General features: G+C 42.5%; 1 protein-coding gene across 4 annotated transcripts in view; it reads left to right on the plus strand.

Annotated features, from left to right (window-relative positions):
* The window catches only part of LOC118660338 (glutathione S-transferase A2-like), a 44,495-nt gene extending 34,724 nt beyond the window's left edge, over positions 1-9,771 (plus strand). For 3 of the 4 annotated variants that reach the window (XM_036317596.1, XM_036317597.1, XM_036317598.1), the window contains 5 exons: positions 2,925-2,976; positions 4,003-4,135; positions 5,472-5,613; positions 8,516-8,647; positions 9,395-9,771. In XM_036317596.1, the coding sequence (XP_036173489.1) occupies positions 2,925-2,976; positions 4,003-4,135; positions 5,472-5,613; positions 8,516-8,647; positions 9,395-9,517 (582 nt within the window). In that variant the 3' untranslated portion in view covers positions 9,518-9,771. Of the gene's footprint in view, positions 1-708; positions 734-2,924; positions 2,977-4,002; positions 4,136-5,471; positions 5,614-8,515; positions 8,648-9,394 lie in introns of those variants that run through there. The other variant, XM_036317599.1, reaches the window with a different exon arrangement.
* Positions 9,772-19,113: the final 9,342 nt, after the last annotated feature.

Consider the following 19,113-nt stretch of genomic DNA (forward strand, 5'->3'; position numbering starts at 1 on the left):
TACAGTGTCAAAATACCAGATTCCCTGTGGAAAACTGTCATTTCTGTGGCACTGTGTTGAGTTCCACCCCCTAGAGGGGGTCAATGAGAAACACACCTATCAGTCCAGATCAGAGGGCCCCAGCATCTCTGTGGAACCCAGGTTTTCCTGAGAAGGGAGTCATGGGTTAATTCAGGGGTCTGGTTCTTCAGGTCAGAGCAAAAAAGATGGTTTCAGGTGAGATAGCGTTGGGTGACAGGAGCTTCCCTTCCAGTGCTCACTTCTAGTGTTATCCCTCCGTAATAATGTGTACTTGAGCCTTGGTTTACACTTTCTTGATTGTTTCGTGAATGCATAGGAGTTTAGCTTGGTCCTTTCTCTATTTCATAACTAAAAAAGTGCTCAGAAATGCAAATAGTGCCGCCCAGCTTTTTTTTTCTAGATATACTAGAGGCCCAGTGCACAAAATTCGTGCACAGGAGGGGGGGACTCCCCTCAGCCCAGCCTGAACCCTCTCCAATTCGGGATGCCTCAGGGGATGTCCACCTGCCAGTTCAGGCCTGATTCCACAGGATCGGACCTGAACCGGCAGTCGGACATCCCTCTCACAATCCTGGACCACTGGCTCCTAATTGCTCACCTTGTCTGCCTGCCTGGTCACCCCTAACTGCCCCTACCCTTGCAGGCCTGATGGATCCTCACTGCCTCTGCGTGCTGCCCTGGTTGCTCCTGACTGTTCCCTGCTGCCAGCCAGGTAACCCCTAACTGCCACCCCCTACTGGCCTAGTTGCCCCACACAGCCTGCTTGTTCAGTCATTTGGTCATCCCTCACTAACCCCCCTGCCAGCCTGGTTGTAAGCAGCCATCTTGTGAGGGCATGAGGGTTAATTTGCATATTACCTCTTTATTATATAGGATACAAGTAGCCCAATGTTTTTGCTGTAGTTCAGACTTCAGCTTTGGGGTTCAGCACAGGAGGTGAGCAGCAGGTGATTCTGCGAGCATCCCAGGCTTCCTCGCCTCTATCCCAGCTTGACTGAAGAGGGTGTGGGGCAAGGAATGTAGGTCAACAACAGAGTGTATTTCACCAAGGTTAGATTGCTTTAAATTTAAAAAATAAAGGGAGAGGATGGTTAATGTGAAAAGCAGTCATCTTTAAAACCTAATGACAACTTGTATTTATTGAGCACCTACTGTGCACCTGTTACTGTTCAAAGGCCTTTGCATAGCTAACTGAATTTATTCCCATCAACCTATAGCACAGGTACCATATCTATACACATTTTATAAATGAGAATATAGACACGAGAAAGAGTCAGTAATGTGCTCAAGTTCAAGAAAACAGTACATGAAAGAGGTGATATTCACATCCAGGAATCATATAAGAAACTAAAGTTGTTGTTGTTTTTGGTTAAAATTTAAAAACTAATTTGGGGGTCCTTTCTTTAATTGGGAATTCTACCTTAGTGTGTGTCAGACTTTTCAAAAGAGGAAATTCTGAGTAGAAAGAGTTCATGTCATAAATGAAAGAACAGAAGAAATCTCCAGAAAAAAACCAAATTAAATGGAAGAAAGCAAACTTCTAGATATAGAGTTCAAAACAATGGTTATGAGATTGCTCAAGTATCTTAATGAGGGCTTCAAAGGACTTGGTGAGACTTTCAAGGATCTTAATGAGAATTTCAAGGAAGTTAGTGAGAACATCACCTACCTGAATAAGGACCAGTCAAAAATTAAGCATACGCTAACTGAAATAAAGAATAATTTACAGGGAGTCAATAGTAGAGCAGGGGATTCCAAGAATCAAATCAACAATTTGGAATATGAGGAAGCAACAAAACACTCAATTAGAAGAGAAAAAAAAAGAATAACAATAATAAATATGAAGATAGTTTAGGAGCCACTGGGACATCTTCAAGCATACCAACATTTATATTATGGGGGTGTCAGAAGAAGAAGAGAGAGAGCAAGATATTGAAAACCTATCTGAAGAAATAATGCAAGAAAACTTCCCACTACCTGGTGAAAGAAATAGACTTACAAGTCCAGGAAGTGCAGAGAGTCCCAAACAGGCCCACACCAAGATACATCATAATTAAAATGCCAAGGGCTAAAGATAAAGAGAGAATTTTCAAAGCAGCATGAAAAAAGCAGTTAGATACCTAAAAATGAGCGCCCATATGACTGTCAGCTGATTTCTCCACAGAAACTTTGCAGGCCAGAAGGGAATGGCAAGAAATATTCAAAGTAATGAAAGCAAGAACTTACAACCAAGATTACTCTACCCAGCAAAGCTATCATTTAGAATTGAAGGTCAGAGCTTCATAGCATTACATGAAATATTGAAGGGTATTCTTTAAGATGGGGAGGAGGAGGAACAGGAGGAGGAGGGGGAGGAGGAAGAGGAAGAAGAAGAAGAAGAAGAAGAAGAAGAAGAAGAAGGAGGAGGAGGAGGAGGAGGAGGAGGAGGAGGAGGAGGAGGAGGAGGAGGGAAGTAGTAGTAGTAGGAGGAGGAGGAGGAGGGGGAGGAGGAGAAGAAGGCGGCAATAAATACAAATGTATCAACAATTGTATCTAAAAATTAAAATAAACAAGGAATCTAATGAGCAAAATAAATCATGAATAAAATAAAACCAGAGGCATGGAAACAGGGAATAGACTGACAAATCTCAGAGGTAAGGGGGGAGGGAGGGGAAACATTAACCAAAGATCTTTAAAAAAAAAAAACCCACAAAGATCTTATATGCATATATGCATTACCTATGAACAATGACAATAGGGTGGTGAAGGCCTGGGATGGAGCGGGAACCGGGTAGTGGGGATCAATGGGGGGGTGGGGAAAAGGGAGAGTATCTGTAATACTGACAACAATAAAGATTTTTTTTTAAGTTCTATAATGCTATGGAATGAATAACAAGAACTCCTTTACTGTTTCTGCTTTCCAGTTTGAAGAGCAATTTTTGGCAAGTCCAGAAGACTTGGAAAAGTTAAGAAATGGTAAGACTATGTATCTAAATTGCTGTGATGAGGGTATCTATAAAGTCAATAGTGAGGTTTGAACAACAAGCAATGCCTATTTGTGTGTATGGTGGGAGCTGGTTGGGGGGGTGGGGGGGTGGGGAGTGGTGCGGGGATGGAGAGGAAGAAAAGTGGTTGAAGTGTAAGGATGGGGTCCTTGAGCAGGTCTTATCACTCAGTTAGGATACGAAGGGCTTGAACTCTGAGTATTTGCCAAGCAACCATCCCCTGTGAGCTGGAATGCCCCCTCTTTGCTTCTCCTGCCTTTCTGCATCCACCATGAGTGAAGGTGTGTCTGCTCAGGACCCCATCTATCCACCAACACTCAAACACATGAATCAGGGTGAAGAGAGTAGAAATAAGCCCAGCAGTTGCCTTTGATCTGGCAGGTTTGACAAGACTCGGGCAGGTTTGACAAGGTAATATCCCAGTAGTGTTACAGACTCAGATAACAAGTTGGTATTGAATTAGTTGGAAGGCCACTTAACAGTATGAACAGGAAGATAAAGAGAAAGAGCCAGCAGCACTGGAGTCTGGAAAGCAGGACCTGCCTGCACCCACTGACCAGTGCTGGAGTTTGAAGAGCACACAGAGCAGCTACATAGAAATCTCACTTAGAATTCGCCTTAATGCCACGAGCCCCACAAGACTTACTTTGGGAACTCCCCATTTGAAATGGCATCTGGCTGGTGGCCCTTGGCAGCCTCTCTCCAACTTCTTCCTAAATTATCCATGAAGATAAGTCAACTAAAAAACACAGGCACCTACTATGTATCTGGATGGGACGTGTAAAAAGATAAGTGAAATAATAAGTTAAAAAAAATAAAAGGCAGATTGTGAAGAAAAAGGTTATAGGAAGCGGAAACCCAATACTATTTCTATTAAAATGTTACCAGGCCTTAATTTTTTGCTTCCATTCATATCTTTAGTCATTTCAACACACATCTTTTCATTCTATGGATGTGAAGGCATTTCACTCTACTTTTTCTTTTCTTTTTTCAAAAGATGGGTCTTTGATGTTCCAGCAAGTGCCCATGGTGGAAATCGACGGGATGAAGCTGGCACAGACCAGAGCCATTCTCAACTACATTGCCGCCAAATACAACCTCTATGGGAAAGACATAAAGGAGAGAGCCCTGTAAGTATTTTTTCTGTTTTTCATCAACAATTAATAACAATTTAGATTCTTCCTTGAATGAGCTGGATTGTGCCGGGGGATCATGGCCAGCAGCAGCATGGGCCTTGGACATAAAGGCTGAGGTCCAGGCCAGCAGGGAGCATGAGGAGGAGGATTCCACTTCTTAGAGAAGATTCAGTCCATGGCTGTAGCATAGGGAGTGACAGAGGTTTTGAAACACTGGTGAACTATGAAGCCAGGAGGGTGGTGGAGAACTGACTCCAGGTGTTCAGGTTAATTAAAGAAGAGGCTGAGGGAGGAGCTAATCTTCAAGTTCCAGAAATTACAGAAGTAGTTACCGGGAACCTAATTTATCAGCCAGTTGTGTGGCCTGGCCACTTGACAAAGGTTGGTAAAGGTTGGTGCCCAAGATGCTACGGTTACCTGGAGCATTTTGATGTAAGTACTGAAGCAGCCAGATGTATTCAATACAATGACATCTGGGGAGGGGGTCTCCTCCCTGTTGTGATGGGACCACATGGTTGAAACTAAAATCTTGTAAGGAGCTATCTGACAGTTACCCAAAGCATTAAACATAGATTTACCATGTCAGCACCTCCACTACTAAGCATGCATGTACCCAGAAGAATAAAAAATACATTCAAACTTGTACAAAAATCTTCATAATAACATTGTTCATAATATTCAAAAAGGGGAAACGACAAAAGTGTTCATCAACTGATGAATGGATGAGCAAAGTTTTGTATATCCATGAATGTAGTATTATTTGGCCATGAAAAGGAATGACAGTGGATAAGCCTTGCAAACAGTAAGTTGCATAAAAGAAAGCAGACATCAAAGGCTCATGTTGTATAATGTCATTCAGATGAAGTTTTGAGAACATTTCTTTTCATAGAAACAGAAAGCAATTTTGGTTTTCAGGGGCTGGGGGATGGTAGGGTGGGGATGGAGGGGGGCAAACCCTAGGTAGCATCTCACTGGGTACTTGCAACTCCACCATTTTTTCATGCCTGTGACTCTGGCATGGAGTCTCACTGATGTTCTCTGTCAGTATATTTGGTCATGGGCATAACAGAAATTTTAAATGTAGATATCCACCTTGATATGAAATGTTAAATTTTGGTGAATATCACAGCTGAATGACTGGCATATAAAAATGTACCCAATGGAGTTGCCCTCCCCTGTTTCTCCATTCTCTTACATTTTTAAACTTTAACATGTAAGGCAGGTAACAGTTGACAATTGGGTCATTTTTAAAAAGGATAACCTCTTATAGGAAGCCCAGTTAGGCACAATAAAAACATATCTCCTGGAATATGCACTGGTTGTCTTTCAGGATTGATATGTATTCAGAAGGTATGGCAGATTTGAATGAAATGATCATGTATTTGCCACTATGCCCACCTGATCAAAAAGATGCCAAGATGACCCAGATCAGAGAGAGAACAACAAATCGTTATTTCCCAGCCTTTGAAAAGGTAAGTGGGCTGTTCAGTGTTTGGGGAACTGAGACTAGAGGACAAAGAGAACTGGTGTCTGGGCAGCCCTGGTCTTTGACCTTCACTTCCAGTGAGCCCTCCTGACTACTAATGGAGCACCCTGACTCTCCCAGCCTATTATCAAAATCAGCTGTGGGGAGGATATGTGCCAGTTATACCCAAGTTATAATCTGTCAGCAAAATTTCTCTCTTTTTTTAACAAATATATTTTTACTGCTTTCAGAGTGGAAGGCAGAGGGAGAGAGAGATAGAAACATCAATGATGAGAAAAAAGTCATTGATTGACTGCCTCTGCACGACCCACACTGGGAATTGAGCCTGCAACCAGGGCTTGTGTCCTGACCATAATCCAACCATGACTTCCTGTTTCATAGGTCAGTGCTCAACCACTGAGCAACACCTGTTGAGCCAAAAGTTCAATTTACTAGGTCCTGATTTAGATTCTCTATTTGATGGCATTTTATGGCCACATTTAGAGTGTGGGCTGTGGAAGGCTCTGGGAGTCAAACTAGCGATTGCAGTAGATTTGGAAGAACACCATGAAGGGGCTTTTCATCTAAGAGAAGCAGGAAGAAAGCAATTTATCAGAAAATATGCTGGCAACATGAATAGGAAACATGAGACCAATTGCCCAACAGTGTTTCTGGGATGGATGAGAAGTATCTAAACAGAGATGGGGGCAGTGGGATGGAGAGGATGAGACAGATGAAAAGATGTTAAGGAACAAACAATCTATAAAATATATTGTCAGACTTTAGAGGAAAGCTATGCAAACTAAGGAAATAAAGTTCCATGATTTTGTATGTAGTGCAGACCATAAATTTTCCCTTTGAAGGTAAAAAAATATTTCAAGATCCAAATTTCCTGAAATCAAACTAAATAAAAATTATGAACCAAAATAATGATTGTAAGGCTACAGGAGGCTTATGTTTAAAAAAAGGCTTAACACTAACACTCTCATCTTTATAAAGCATTAAAAATCACTTAAGAAACATTCTTTCATTCTACAAATTTCAATTCATTACTTGTGTGTTCGTCCATATTCAAAGAGCGGAAAATTTAATAGTAATCTAATAATACACCCTCCTAGGCCTTGTGGTGCTGAGAGTTTAGGGGACATTCACTCAATGACAAGGTCAGTAGGCACTGCAGTTAGAGTATACTGATACTTTGAAATCAAGGAGCTCCATGATAACATCAGTTAAAAATGTATGTTACAAAATAGGGTTTTAAAAAATATATATATTTTTATTGATTTCAGAGAGGAAGGAAGAGGGAGAGAGAGATAGAAACATCAATGATGAGAGAAAATCATTGATTGGCTGCCTCCTGCATGCCCCCCACTGGGGATTGAGCCTGAAACCCGGGCATGTGACCTTGACCGGACCCAAACCTGGGACCCTTCAGTCTGCAGGCCGATGCTCTATCCACCAAGCCAAACCGGCTAGGGCATAAAATAGGTTTTGACCTTATCATATTCTTCACCAAATAATTATCCATTCTTTTATATGAATACACGATCTGAAAGTGTATTTGCCAGTGTGTTATTATGTTTAGTTGGTGGTGTTATGTGTGTTTATTCTCTTTATACTTTATGATTGCTGGAATCCTATCTAATAAAGACAGAATATGCAAAATGACCATCACATCATCACAAAGATGGTGGTGCCCATAGCCACAAGATGGCGGTGCCCAGTCCCCTCAGCCCCGCCAGAGTCCCCCAGTCCTTTCAGCCCAGCTGGGGAAGGTGCATGGCAGGTGCATGGTGTGGTTGGACCCGCCCTCAGCCCCCCAGCGGCCCAGGGCCACCCGTAGCTCAGGTAACCCAGACTGGTTGAAGCTTGCGCTGCTGGCAGTGGCAGTAGCAGAGGTGTGATGAGGGCGTCACTTTCCCCTGATGGTCAGGTCATGTCCCACCCCTGAGTACTCCTAGACTGTGAGCAGGCTGGGTTGAGGGACCCCCGCCCCCCACTGCCGGCCCAGTGCATGAATTTTCATGCACCGGGCCTCTAGTATTTTAATAAATATAATATATTTACCCAAAACTTTTATTATGAAAAATTTCATACATTCAGAATAATTAAACACATATGCACCCGCCATGGGGATACAAACATTAATTTTTCATTATGTTTGCTTTATCATGAGTTTCTATCTCTCAGTCCCTCTCTCTATCAATCAGAGATTGTTTTTGGATAAATTACAAAGTGTGTTTCAGGTATCACTGCAGTTCACATATAGACATTTCAGCAGCAGATCACAACATAGTGCAACCTAGGAGACAGAGCCCATATTGCCAGAGAGATGGTGAGTTCAAGTTGACCCAGGTTTGCATGAGGTTCCAAAGAGATAGATGAGGAAATGAGTAGAGCAGACAGGAATGAGTAAAGGAGAAATGTAGGCTCTGATATAGTCTGCTTGGGATTGAAGAAGGATGTTCTAGAGATGGATCTTTGCCCAAGTGAGAGAGGAGACAGAGAGAAGGAGAGAGGGAGAGAGAGAGAGAGAGAGAGAGAGAGAGAGAGAGAGAGAGAGAGCCATGTGCTAAAGTTCAGGGCTCCAAAGGGTAGGGCAAGGGGCCAACAGATACACAGCCAGTGCTAGCCCTGGGCCAGACCAAGATGCACAGAGGGAGCCCAGTGATATGGGAAAAGGAAAAAGAGATGGTAGCCTGGGCATCAGCTGAAGAGTGAGGTGAGAACAGCAGAGACCCTCTTCTATCTGTTTCACTGAGTCAGGGGCAATGAACGTGGTTTGATGCTCCTCATGTGCCCAGTTAGGCAGAACAGGTGGGAAGCCAGGCTGGAGAGACCTGGGAAGGAGCAGGGGGACCCAGCCTGAGTGCACCTGTGTTCATAATCTGCTCTTTCCAATTCACCAGGTGTTGAAGAGCCACGGACAACACTACCTGGTTGGCAACAGGCTGAGCAAGGCTGACATTCACCTGGTTGAACTTATCTACTATGTTGAAGAGATTGACCCCAGCCTAATGGCCAACTTCCCACTGTTGAAGGTGACCCCTTTCACAGCCCTGGGGAGGGAACCCACATCTCCCAACTTGGAATCTAATATCTGGGCTCCTGGACTGGCCATGTTATGATCACATAATTTTCCAGGCTCCACTGCCCCCAGGTCTCCAAAATTTGTTTTAGGCCCTGGTCTGAGGCAGGAAATGAATCTTGTTCTGCCAAAGAAATTGGAGGCAGACACCACCCCAAAGAGAAAAGTTTGTCTTTCACAATGAGAAGAACCCAGGACTCAGCGTCTCTGTCCTCAGCTCCTGCTCCTTCTCTCAAACACTGTGCTTCCCTCCCGACTGTCCCTTTTCTCTTTCTGTCTCTCTCACAGGGAAGATTGCTTTTGACTGTCCACATGGTTGGCCTTCTATATTTTCTATCTTCAGTTCCAGCCCAGTTGTCTCACATATTCATTTCTCCAGTTTGGAGCCTTTACCTGAGTTGCTCTGACAGTCACATTAGTCTCCCTTGTCTGCACAAGAGTGAGAATCTACAGGATTTCCATGTGGGGAGGAAGACACAGAAGGCTGTGAACTGAATCTAGTCTTAACCGTGTCTCTGGGGGAAGTGTTATTGAAATGTTTTTCCTTCCCCTTATCTTCCTTTCTTGCTGGGTGTCTGTTTCCCAGCTCCCTGCTGGTGCTGATGGAGGGGACTCCATTGGTCTGTCCTCAGATTCCCTGGCCTGTGTAATGATGGGTGGTGTTGTGTCTCCATCTGAGGCTGTGCTTTGTGCATTGCAGGCTCTGAAAACCAGGATCAGCAACCTCCCACCTGTGAAGAAGTTTCTGCAGCCTGGCAGTCAGAGAAAGCCTCCCATAGATGCGAAAGCATTAGAAGAAGCCAGGAAGATTTTCAAGTTTTAAATAAAGCAGGCATGGACGCCCAGCACATGCAGGACCAATCTTCTGACGTTGTCCAACAATGAAGTGCCTCTACGTAGGTGTAGATCCTGGCTGTTGTGAGAATAAGAAACTTTTCCAAAATAATTAAATCTCCAATGAGCAGATTTAGTTATAGTTTAATCTTGTTCATTAAGTTCCAATATGTAACCAGATTTTCAATCTCCTTCTATTGCATTTCTCTTGGAATTCAAAATTAAACAAAAAATGGAAACGTGGATTATGACATCTCTCATCTTTTCCAGGAATCGTCACATGTCCGTCACAGAGCCCATCAAAGAGTCAAGTATAAAATTCATATCTGACATTCTCAGTTGTTCACAAGAAAATAGCTACCCCTCTTGGTAATGGCATAATTATTTTTTATTATTATTATTTTTTTTACTTCGGAGCTGTTTTCCTTCTGGTAATAAAAATGTTTTGTTTTTGTTATGAGTTTGGTTCTCATGCAATACAACAGTGATATGCCTATTACGGACTTTTTAGTGCATCTCCATGTGCCTACGAGTCACTGAATGACTTATCTTCCTGTCTTGGGTGTTGCTTTCCCAGCCTCATGCTGGTGCTGATGGAGGGGGCTCCATAGGTCCGTTCCAGGGGGGCCAACAGACACACAATGTGTCCTAGGGGGTGGGGAAATGATTTACAAAAAAACAGACCCAAGCTCTGCTCTCTGTTGACTCTGTTGTCCTTACAGTCCATGACTCCCTGGCACATCAACGCTCTGCTACTTAATGCTCGGTGGGGCCCTTGGCTGAGCTTTCTCTCAGATCACTCAATGTTGCTCAGACCTGGACTTCCAAGGTACAGATTACATGTATAAACTATAGTTAGTGAATGCATATAAAATCTTTTTTTTTTCTTTTTCTGGCCTGTCACTAGGCCAGAGTGGCTGGATTAGGAGTGATTTCTAACTTTGGCCACTCTCGGGGCTCAGAATGCACACCCTCCCAGAGAATCTGGGCTTTGGACTTTGGCATATTGAGTTCTTCTCCCCACAATGAGCTTCCCCATAGGGTGGGGAGGGAGCTGACAGACACACAGGGCTCCCTGTCTGTAGCTTCACTTCCACCTCGTCTGCTGTCTCCTTGCAACCAAAATGGTTTTCCTAAAATGCATGTTTGAGTATCACCACCTTCTTTAAATCCTTCAGTGAGTTCCAGGCCTGTGGGAATTCCTCCTCCCATCTGTCCTCACCCCCTCCTTCCCACCTGACCATGCATAACACCTCACCTCAGTTGTTTCTCTGTGCCTCCCACAGAGCCCTCTAAACTACTAACAAAGCTGAATGCCACTGTGCCTCCTCCACTCTCCTGTGAGGTCCTGGTAGCGGGCATGGCCAGGCGGCATCCCTACCACTTCATCACAAATGGTCATAACACCTTGCACAAGTCCACCCACACCTTGATGACCTAAGGCAGTGGTCGGTAAACTGCGGCTCGCGAGCCACATGCGGCTCTTTGGCCCCTTGAGTGTGGCTCTTCCACAAAATATCGACTTCTGTGCATGGGCCACAAAGTTTCAATGGCACTGTACATGTGCACCTGCATGTGGTATTTTGTGGAAGAGCCACAGTCAAGGGGCTCGCAAGCAGCAGTTTGCCGACCACTGACCTAAGGGTTTAAGTATAGGCTTTGGGAATTCCTCGGGATTCCACACACACTCTCATCTGCCTGACATCTGTATTCATTCACCCATGTCTTCATAATCCTATATAATAAAACCTAATATGCTAAGTGTCCAGTTAGCCATTCAACCAATCAAAGCATAATATAATCCTATCTAATAAAGAGGGAATATGCTATTTTACTCTCACGCTGTTCCAAAGATCGTGGTGCCCACAGCTTATAAGGAGGGAATATGCTAATTGACTGCCCCACCCTCAAAGATGGTGGTGCCCACAGACAATAAGGAGGGAATATGCTAATTGACTGCCACGCCCTCAAAGATGGTGGTGCCCACAGCCACAAGATGGCTGGGAGAAAAGGGCAGTTGTAGGTGATCAGGCCAGCAGGGGAGGGCAATTAGGGGCAACCAGGCCATCAGGGGAGGGCAGTTGGGGATGACCAGGCTGGCAGGGGGGCAGTGAGGAGCAACCAGGCCTGCAGGGGGGGCAGTTGGGGGTGACCAGGCCAGCGGGGGGGGGGCAGTTAGGGGCGACCAGGCTGGCAGGGGGAGGCAGTTGGGGATGACCAGGCCAGCAGGGGGGCAGTGAGGGGCAACCAGGCTGGCAGGGGGGCGGGGAATAGTTAGGGGCAATCAGGTTGGCAGGCAGAGGTGGTTAGGGACAATCAGGCAGGCAGGCAGGTGAGTAGTTAGGATCCAGCGGTCCCAGATTGTGAGAGGGATGTCCAACTGCTGGTTTAGGCCTGATCCCTGAGATTGGGCCTAAACTGGCAGTCAGAGGGGTCCTGGATTGGAGAGGGTACAGGCTGGGCTGAGGGGACACCGCCCCCCCCCCCTACACAAATTTCATGCACCGGGCCTCTAGTATGCATATAAGTTCCCTGGTTAATCACTTCCCCCAACCCCCAACCCCTGCCTTCCCTCTGAGATTCCTCAGTCTGTTCCATGCCTCCATGTCTCTGGATCTATTTTATTCATCAGTTTATTTTGTTCATTAGATTCCACATATGAGTGAGGTCATTTGGTATTTATCTTTCTCTGCTTGGCTTATTTCGCTTGGCATAACACTCTCCAGATTCATCCATGCTGTTAGAGCTCTACTTTAGATGGATGGCAAGGGCAGGTCACTCTGGGGAGGCAACATTTTTAATTAGTTATTTTTTTTGTGTTGACACTATTAAAAGATGTTTCCCATTCCCCCCCATTCTGCCTCCCTCCACCCAGCCCCCGCCCCACCCAGGCCTTCACCACACTATTGCCTGTGTCCATGAGCTATGCATATATGCATATATGTTCTATGGTCAATCTCTTTCTGTCTTCCCCACGCCCCTCCCTCGGGGATCTGCCAGTCCATTTCATGCCTCCATGCCTCTGGACCTATTTTGTTCATCAGTTTATTTTGTTCATTAAATTCCACATATAAGTGAGATCATGTGATATCTGTCTTTCTCTGACTAACTTATTTAGCTTAGCATAATACTCTCTCGGTCCTTTTATGCTATCACAAAGAACATTTTTTAAATTTATTTTTAAAAACCATTTACATTCAATATTATTTTGTATTAGTTTCAGGTGTACAGTATAGTGGTTAGATAATTATATACTTTACAAAATGTTTCTCTGAAATTTCCAGTACATAATGGCACCATACATAGTTATTACAATATTATTGACTATATTCCCTATGCTGTACTTTACATCCTCATGACTATATTGTAACCACCAATTTGTACTTCTTCATCCCTTCACCTTTTTCACCCTAACCCCCTTCCCCTCTGGCAACCATCAGACTTTTCTCTGTATCTGAGTCCATTTTTGCTTTGTTTATATTGTTCTTTAGATTCCACATATAAGTGAAATCATGTCGTATTTGTCCTTCTCTGACTGATTTATTTCACTTAACATAATACCGTTTAGGTCCATCCATGTTGTTGCAAATGGTAATATTTCATTTTTTAAAATATCCAAGTAATATTCCTTTGTATAGATGTACCACAGCTTCTGTATCCATTCATATACTGATGGGCACCTGGCTGCTTCCATATCTTGGCTATTGTAAATAATGCTGCAATGAACATAGGGGGCATATATTCTTTTGAATTACTGTTTTGGGTTTCTTCAGATATATTCCCATAAGTAAAATCACTGGGTCATAAGGCAGTTCTATTTTTAATTTTTTGAGGCTCCTCCATAATGTATGCCACAGTGGCTGCACCAATCTGCATTGCCACCAAACAGTGCATGAGGATTCCCTTTTCTCTACATCCTTGACAGCACTTGTTATTTATTTGGGGGAGGTGAGGAGCCACTAAAAGTGAGAAGAAAACAGGCATGCAAGGGGATGGGCAAGAGGGTTTCAAACCGAGGAACCCGCATTTTCAAAGCCTTGGCGTGGGAAAGTGCACAGTCCACCATGCCAGAGGAGGCGTGGCTGGAGAGTGGGGGACGAGATGGGGATGGCAGGTGGCAGATGACACTCCTGTGAGTACTATCAAGGAATCAGGATTTCATTTTAGATGAAATAGGGGCTTTCTTCCATAAGGTTTTTGCTCAGATAATATAGTGTTTTGGGAGGTATAGTGTCAAATTACAGCTACTAGAAACCATAATTTGAACTACTGAAGAAAAACTCATCTGCTTCTGCCCCCCAAAAAGAATGAGCCCAACCCGGTTTGGCTCAGTGAATAGAGTGTCGGCCTGCGAACTGATGGGTCCCAGGTTCGATTCCGGCCAAGGGCACATGCCCGGGTTGCGGGTTCGATCCCTCTAGTAGGGGGCATGCAGGCGGCAGCCAATCAATGATTCTATCTCATCATTGATGTTTCTATCTCTCTCTCTTCCTCTATGAAATAATAATAAAAAAATAATAAAAAAGAATGAAGAGAAAACTGAAAACTAGTCACAGTGTGTGGATTTGTCAAACTAATTACATTACCTTTCTAGAGGTTAGTGGATAATTATGTTAGTATAATTTGTAAAACATAAAATAAATAAATTATAATGTAATGACATAAAAGGACAAACTAATAACTTTAATTGTAACTATTATTTGCTGGGTGTAACTCACTGAGAAGGTAAATGTGCATCAAAACATCTTAACACAATCTTTTAAATATACTCAGGGAGCTTCCTACTTAGTTTCAAAATCAAAAGCAGCTCTGTCATAGTGGGAATAATTGCCCCTAATATTGTGGTTTATAAATTAACATCTTGCCCTAGCCAGTTTGGCTCAGTGGATAGAGCATTGGCCTGTGGACTGAAGAGTCCTGGGTTCAATTCTGGTCAAGAGCACATGCCCAGGTTGCAGGCTTGGTCCCCAGTAGGGGGTGTGCAGGAGGCAGCCTATCAATGATTCTCTCTCATCATTGATGTTTCTATCTCTCTTTCCCTCTCTGAAATCAATAAAAATGAATTAAAAATAAATTAATACCTTCATGCTAATCTGTCTTGAAATGAAGCTTCCAATACAAGAATGTACGTGCACATTCACATATATGCTCCATGCACATTACACATGCATGAAGGAAACATGTTCTAAATGCTGACAGGCTGAACTGCACTCAATTGCAAACTTCTGTGTTTCAAGATTGTCAATTTAAAAATATTAGATTAAAATATAATAGGCCATTGGGATTTTTAAAAGACAAATGATTTTGCTTAAATTTTTCCACTATAGTTTAAATATATAAACTTTTTTGCTTATCTAGCTGGCACCTGATTATTTTTAAAGCCTCCTTTTCCGCTGTTAGTAACAATTCAGTTCCCAGTGCCAAGAGATCCTCCTGTATGGATACCGAAGCACAGCCTTTCCAAATCAGACCAATGAGTGGCAGGAGCAAAGCAAACTTTACTTTATGCCATAAGCAGGATTGTCATAAACCAGCCCAGCCGGCATGGCTCAGTGGTTGAGCGTCGACCTATGAACCAGGAGGTCATGGTTCGATTCACGGTCAAGGCACACGCCCAGGTTGGGGGCTCGATCCCCACTGTGGGACGTGCTAGAGGCAGCTGGTTGATGATTCTCTCTCATAATTGATGTTTCTATCTCTCTCTCCCTCTCCCTTCCTCCCTGAAATCAATAAAAATAAATATAAATAAATAAAAGATTTCCATAAACCAGAAAGTATGTATTCAATAACCAAGGACACATGAAATGTACTGTGCACTCCATTACTAGGCTGACTTTTATAAAGGGGGAAATTCTTTATCTTAAATTACCCACGAACCACGTTACTAAGGCCCAGTTTCAGCAGACAAAGCCGAATGGAGGCATGATGCCAGCAAGACTGGAGATAAAATTCCAGAATGCTAGGCTGAGAACAGGGAAGGGGGCATGCAGTTACTGTTGCATTTAATTCCTTATGTTCATACACACCTCAAACAATGGAGTTTTAAATTTGTTTACTTCAAAGGCACACTGTAAAGCTATGAAATTAACTACTTAGCAGAAAGCTATGACATTCTTCTGGCTAGAATGAAACAAATGCACAATAATTGCTTTTAATCCCTCCTTTTCTGCAAGTAGGTGGAGAGAACTGGTATCGGTGTTTTTAAGGTCTATTGAACCTTCTTCTTATAATTTCCCTTGACTTCAGTAAAAGACAGATTTGGAAGTAATTACAAAAGGAAAGAGAGCTGGAAAGCACTGGCGGAAGATGATATTCTATTAATATCCATTGCTCAGAGTTCTGTTTGGTATCATTTGTCTGAGGAAGCCAGTACTTTCTCTTAAGCAAACAAGTTCAGTTGTTAAAAATCCAGCAATTACTCTAGAATGTGTTTATTATATTCTTAACACAAAATAACAGATATTAAAAATATTTATAGCCCTAACCGGTTTGGCTCAGTGGATAGAACGTCAGTCTGCGGACTAAAGGGTCCCAAGTTCTATTCCAGTCAAGGGCATGTATCTTGGTTGCGGGCACATCCCCAGTAGGGAGTGTGCAGGAGGCAGCTGATGGATGTTTCTCTCTCATCGATATTTCTAACTCTCTATCTCTCTCCCTTCCTCTCTGTAAAAAAAATCAATATATTTTTAAATATTTATAATTTTTCTGTTTATAATAAAGCTATAGTTTTAATGAAAGCCAAACTTATAGTTCAACTCATTTATAATGAACTAACAATACTGGTTCAGTTATATTTGCCAAGTATTTTTGTTGCTCTCTCACCTCAAATTAGTATGTACATCTTGAGCGGACTGGAGATGTATCATTATTTGTTACATTTATGGATATTTTATTTTAAATACAGATATATGAACATATAATACCAAGAGTATATTTCTAAATTAGCAACATGTTTTCCACATTTAAAATGTTCATTTTGAGTTTATTTGAATTCTTACAGGTATTTTTTGGTTAATTGTTTAACTGAAGTCAAGCATCTTACAAATAACGGTACCATAGTTTTGATTTGTACTTTTAATAGTAAGTTCTTCAAATTATTATGGAATGATGACACATCTTTTCAAAGCTAACCCACCTATAATCTAGCTTCATTATCATTTAGGAGATAAAGACCTCAATCAAATAAAGTCAAGATATTTTGACTTGAAACATTTAACCCAGGCAACTAATTTAGACATTGGCATTCAGAATACACTTTTGCTTTTAAGAAATGTTAAAACACTGCTGATCTTGTTATTCTGAATAAATCCTATCCTGGCCAACTTTCTGGGATTCTAAAACTTTGAGGTCTATCAGAGCCTGGGAAATTATTGTGAAGAACAGACCTTTGAATACAAAACAAGATAATGTTCTTCTATTTTTTGTGTAATGTAAGAGCATCTGTTGTGTGGCCTATTTTCTTTTTATAATTATCAGTCTACTGATTGTTAAAACGGAGTCTAAGCCATCCACTCTGAAAAGGGAACTTTATGTTATATGTGAGATGGGGTGACCATCAGTTCACCAACTCAAGAGTGCAAGAATTTAACCCTTATTATTTCTGCAACTGCATTTAATTTCGATTTTGAGACCCACTCCACCAAGGGCACCAAATTAAATCTCAAACAGTTCTAGTCTCCTTCCCAAAACATTCCCCCATATTTTCTCTAGGGTTGTATCTAAGTCCTCAGGCACCAGGGAGAGAGGGCCCTCCTGTCCTTAATAGACTTCTGTCCGCACAGGAGACTGCTAAGATGTGCTCATTTCCATCATGCCCTGGTGACCACCCTGCCTTCATTAACACAACATGGTCCTTTGAATTTGTAACTATGCGTTGGAAACATCTGGCTTTTATGTGGATAACTCTCAGGCTATTTCAAGCCCACCTGCCTAGACACAGCACCTAGACATTACTACTCAATGCTTTTGAGTCACTCTGAGTTTGTAAGAAGGTAAATGTTTCCCAGGTTTGCAGAAACCCTAAGCCATAATGGGATTCTTGCATTTCTCAGCCTGTCTTCTCCAGCATTTGACTGGGCCAATGCGAGGAAAGAAAGGGGTTTTCTCTCAAGGGTACTTCAGCGTCTTCTCTTCCTTCCCTCCAACTCTCTTCCTCTATTTCAATTCCAGAGGCTACTGGGCTCTTTCTGAGTCATTCTTCTAAATCATTTGTTTGTGGCATATGGTGGATTAAAGATTATGTTTCAGTTTCAGCAACACACAGAGCTGCCTCAGAGTCTCAAAGCTAAATTCCTAGGATGAAAACTGGGTTGCCGTTGAGTCGGGTGGCTCACTGGACCGTGGCTGGAAGGTGGGGGTCTGCAGTGCAACCATGGCTGGCAGAGCCCATCACGCCTGTGCAGGAGGTAAGAGAGATCGAGCAGTTCTCGGAGAAGGAACCACTGTGAATGGGGCAGACACTCCAAAGTTGTCTAATGGGTAAAGTGTCTCCTATCCAACAGATGTTCAAAATCGTAGTCATTATGAGAAAGGCATTGAGTAACATTATCATTCTTAGTTTAATGACCAGAAAGGGCTCTATTCAGCAGGGAACACCTCAAAGACATTCACTGGGCAAAAATTTAAGAACTTCTTTCCTCCAGGCCCCAGACTATTACGTGATCTCACTCTGACCTGGTGTCTATTACCAAGTTCACATTTCGTTTCTACTTCAGTGTCATAATCATGGTTTGAGTATAAGCTGATAAGCTGTTGGCAATTTGAATATGAATGTTCTTCTCAATTACCCTTGACCATCAGCAAGTGAGGGGGGCACCCCAGACTTGCTTGTGGCCACAACCTCTTTGATACCATTAGGATTAGTAGGATTTTCTCTTTTTCTTTCTTTCTTTTTTATTTTTTTATTCTTAGGTAGGATATTTTTAAAGTATATCAAAGGATTTTGTCTGGGATTCCTAACTGGTTAAGGTGTTGTTGTTTTTTCTTTCTCCCCTTAATTGAATTACTTATCACTGTAAGTTTAACAACCTCCTTGAAAGTCAGTTGGCAGAGGTAACTGAATGGAATCGTTCAACTCTGCTGTTCTCAGTGGGAGCTCTACCCACCACTTCCTTTAAAGAAAAGGCTGCAGTGTATTATGCTAAGTGAGGTAAGGCAGATGGAAAAGGAAAAGAACTCTATGATTTCACTCATATGTGCAATATAAAACCAAAAAGAAACAAATGACAAACAAAACAAAAACATACGCATAGATACAGACAATGGATTGGTGGTTACCAGAGGGGAACGGGGTGGGAGGAGGTAAAATGGGTAAAGGGAGTCAATTGTATGGTGATGGATGGAAACCAGACTTTTGGTGGTAGTGAGCACACTGCAGCGTACACAAATATCAAATTATAATGTTGTACACCTGAAACTTATATAATGTCAGTAACCTCAATTAAAAACATAAAATAATAATAAAAAAGGGTTTGGAATCTGACACAATTGCACAGAGCCAACAAGAACATTGCAGATGTTTAGAGCTCGAATGGGTCTTGTCGGTCATTTAGTCCCAATTCCTCCTTAAGGATGAGAAACTGAGTT

Source organism: Myotis myotis, unplaced genomic scaffold (genome assembly GCF_014108235.1).
Source record: "Myotis myotis isolate mMyoMyo1 unplaced genomic scaffold, mMyoMyo1.p scaffold_m19_p_7, whole genome shotgun sequence".
Lineage (NCBI taxonomy): Eukaryota > Metazoa > Chordata > Mammalia > Chiroptera > Vespertilionidae > Myotis > Myotis myotis.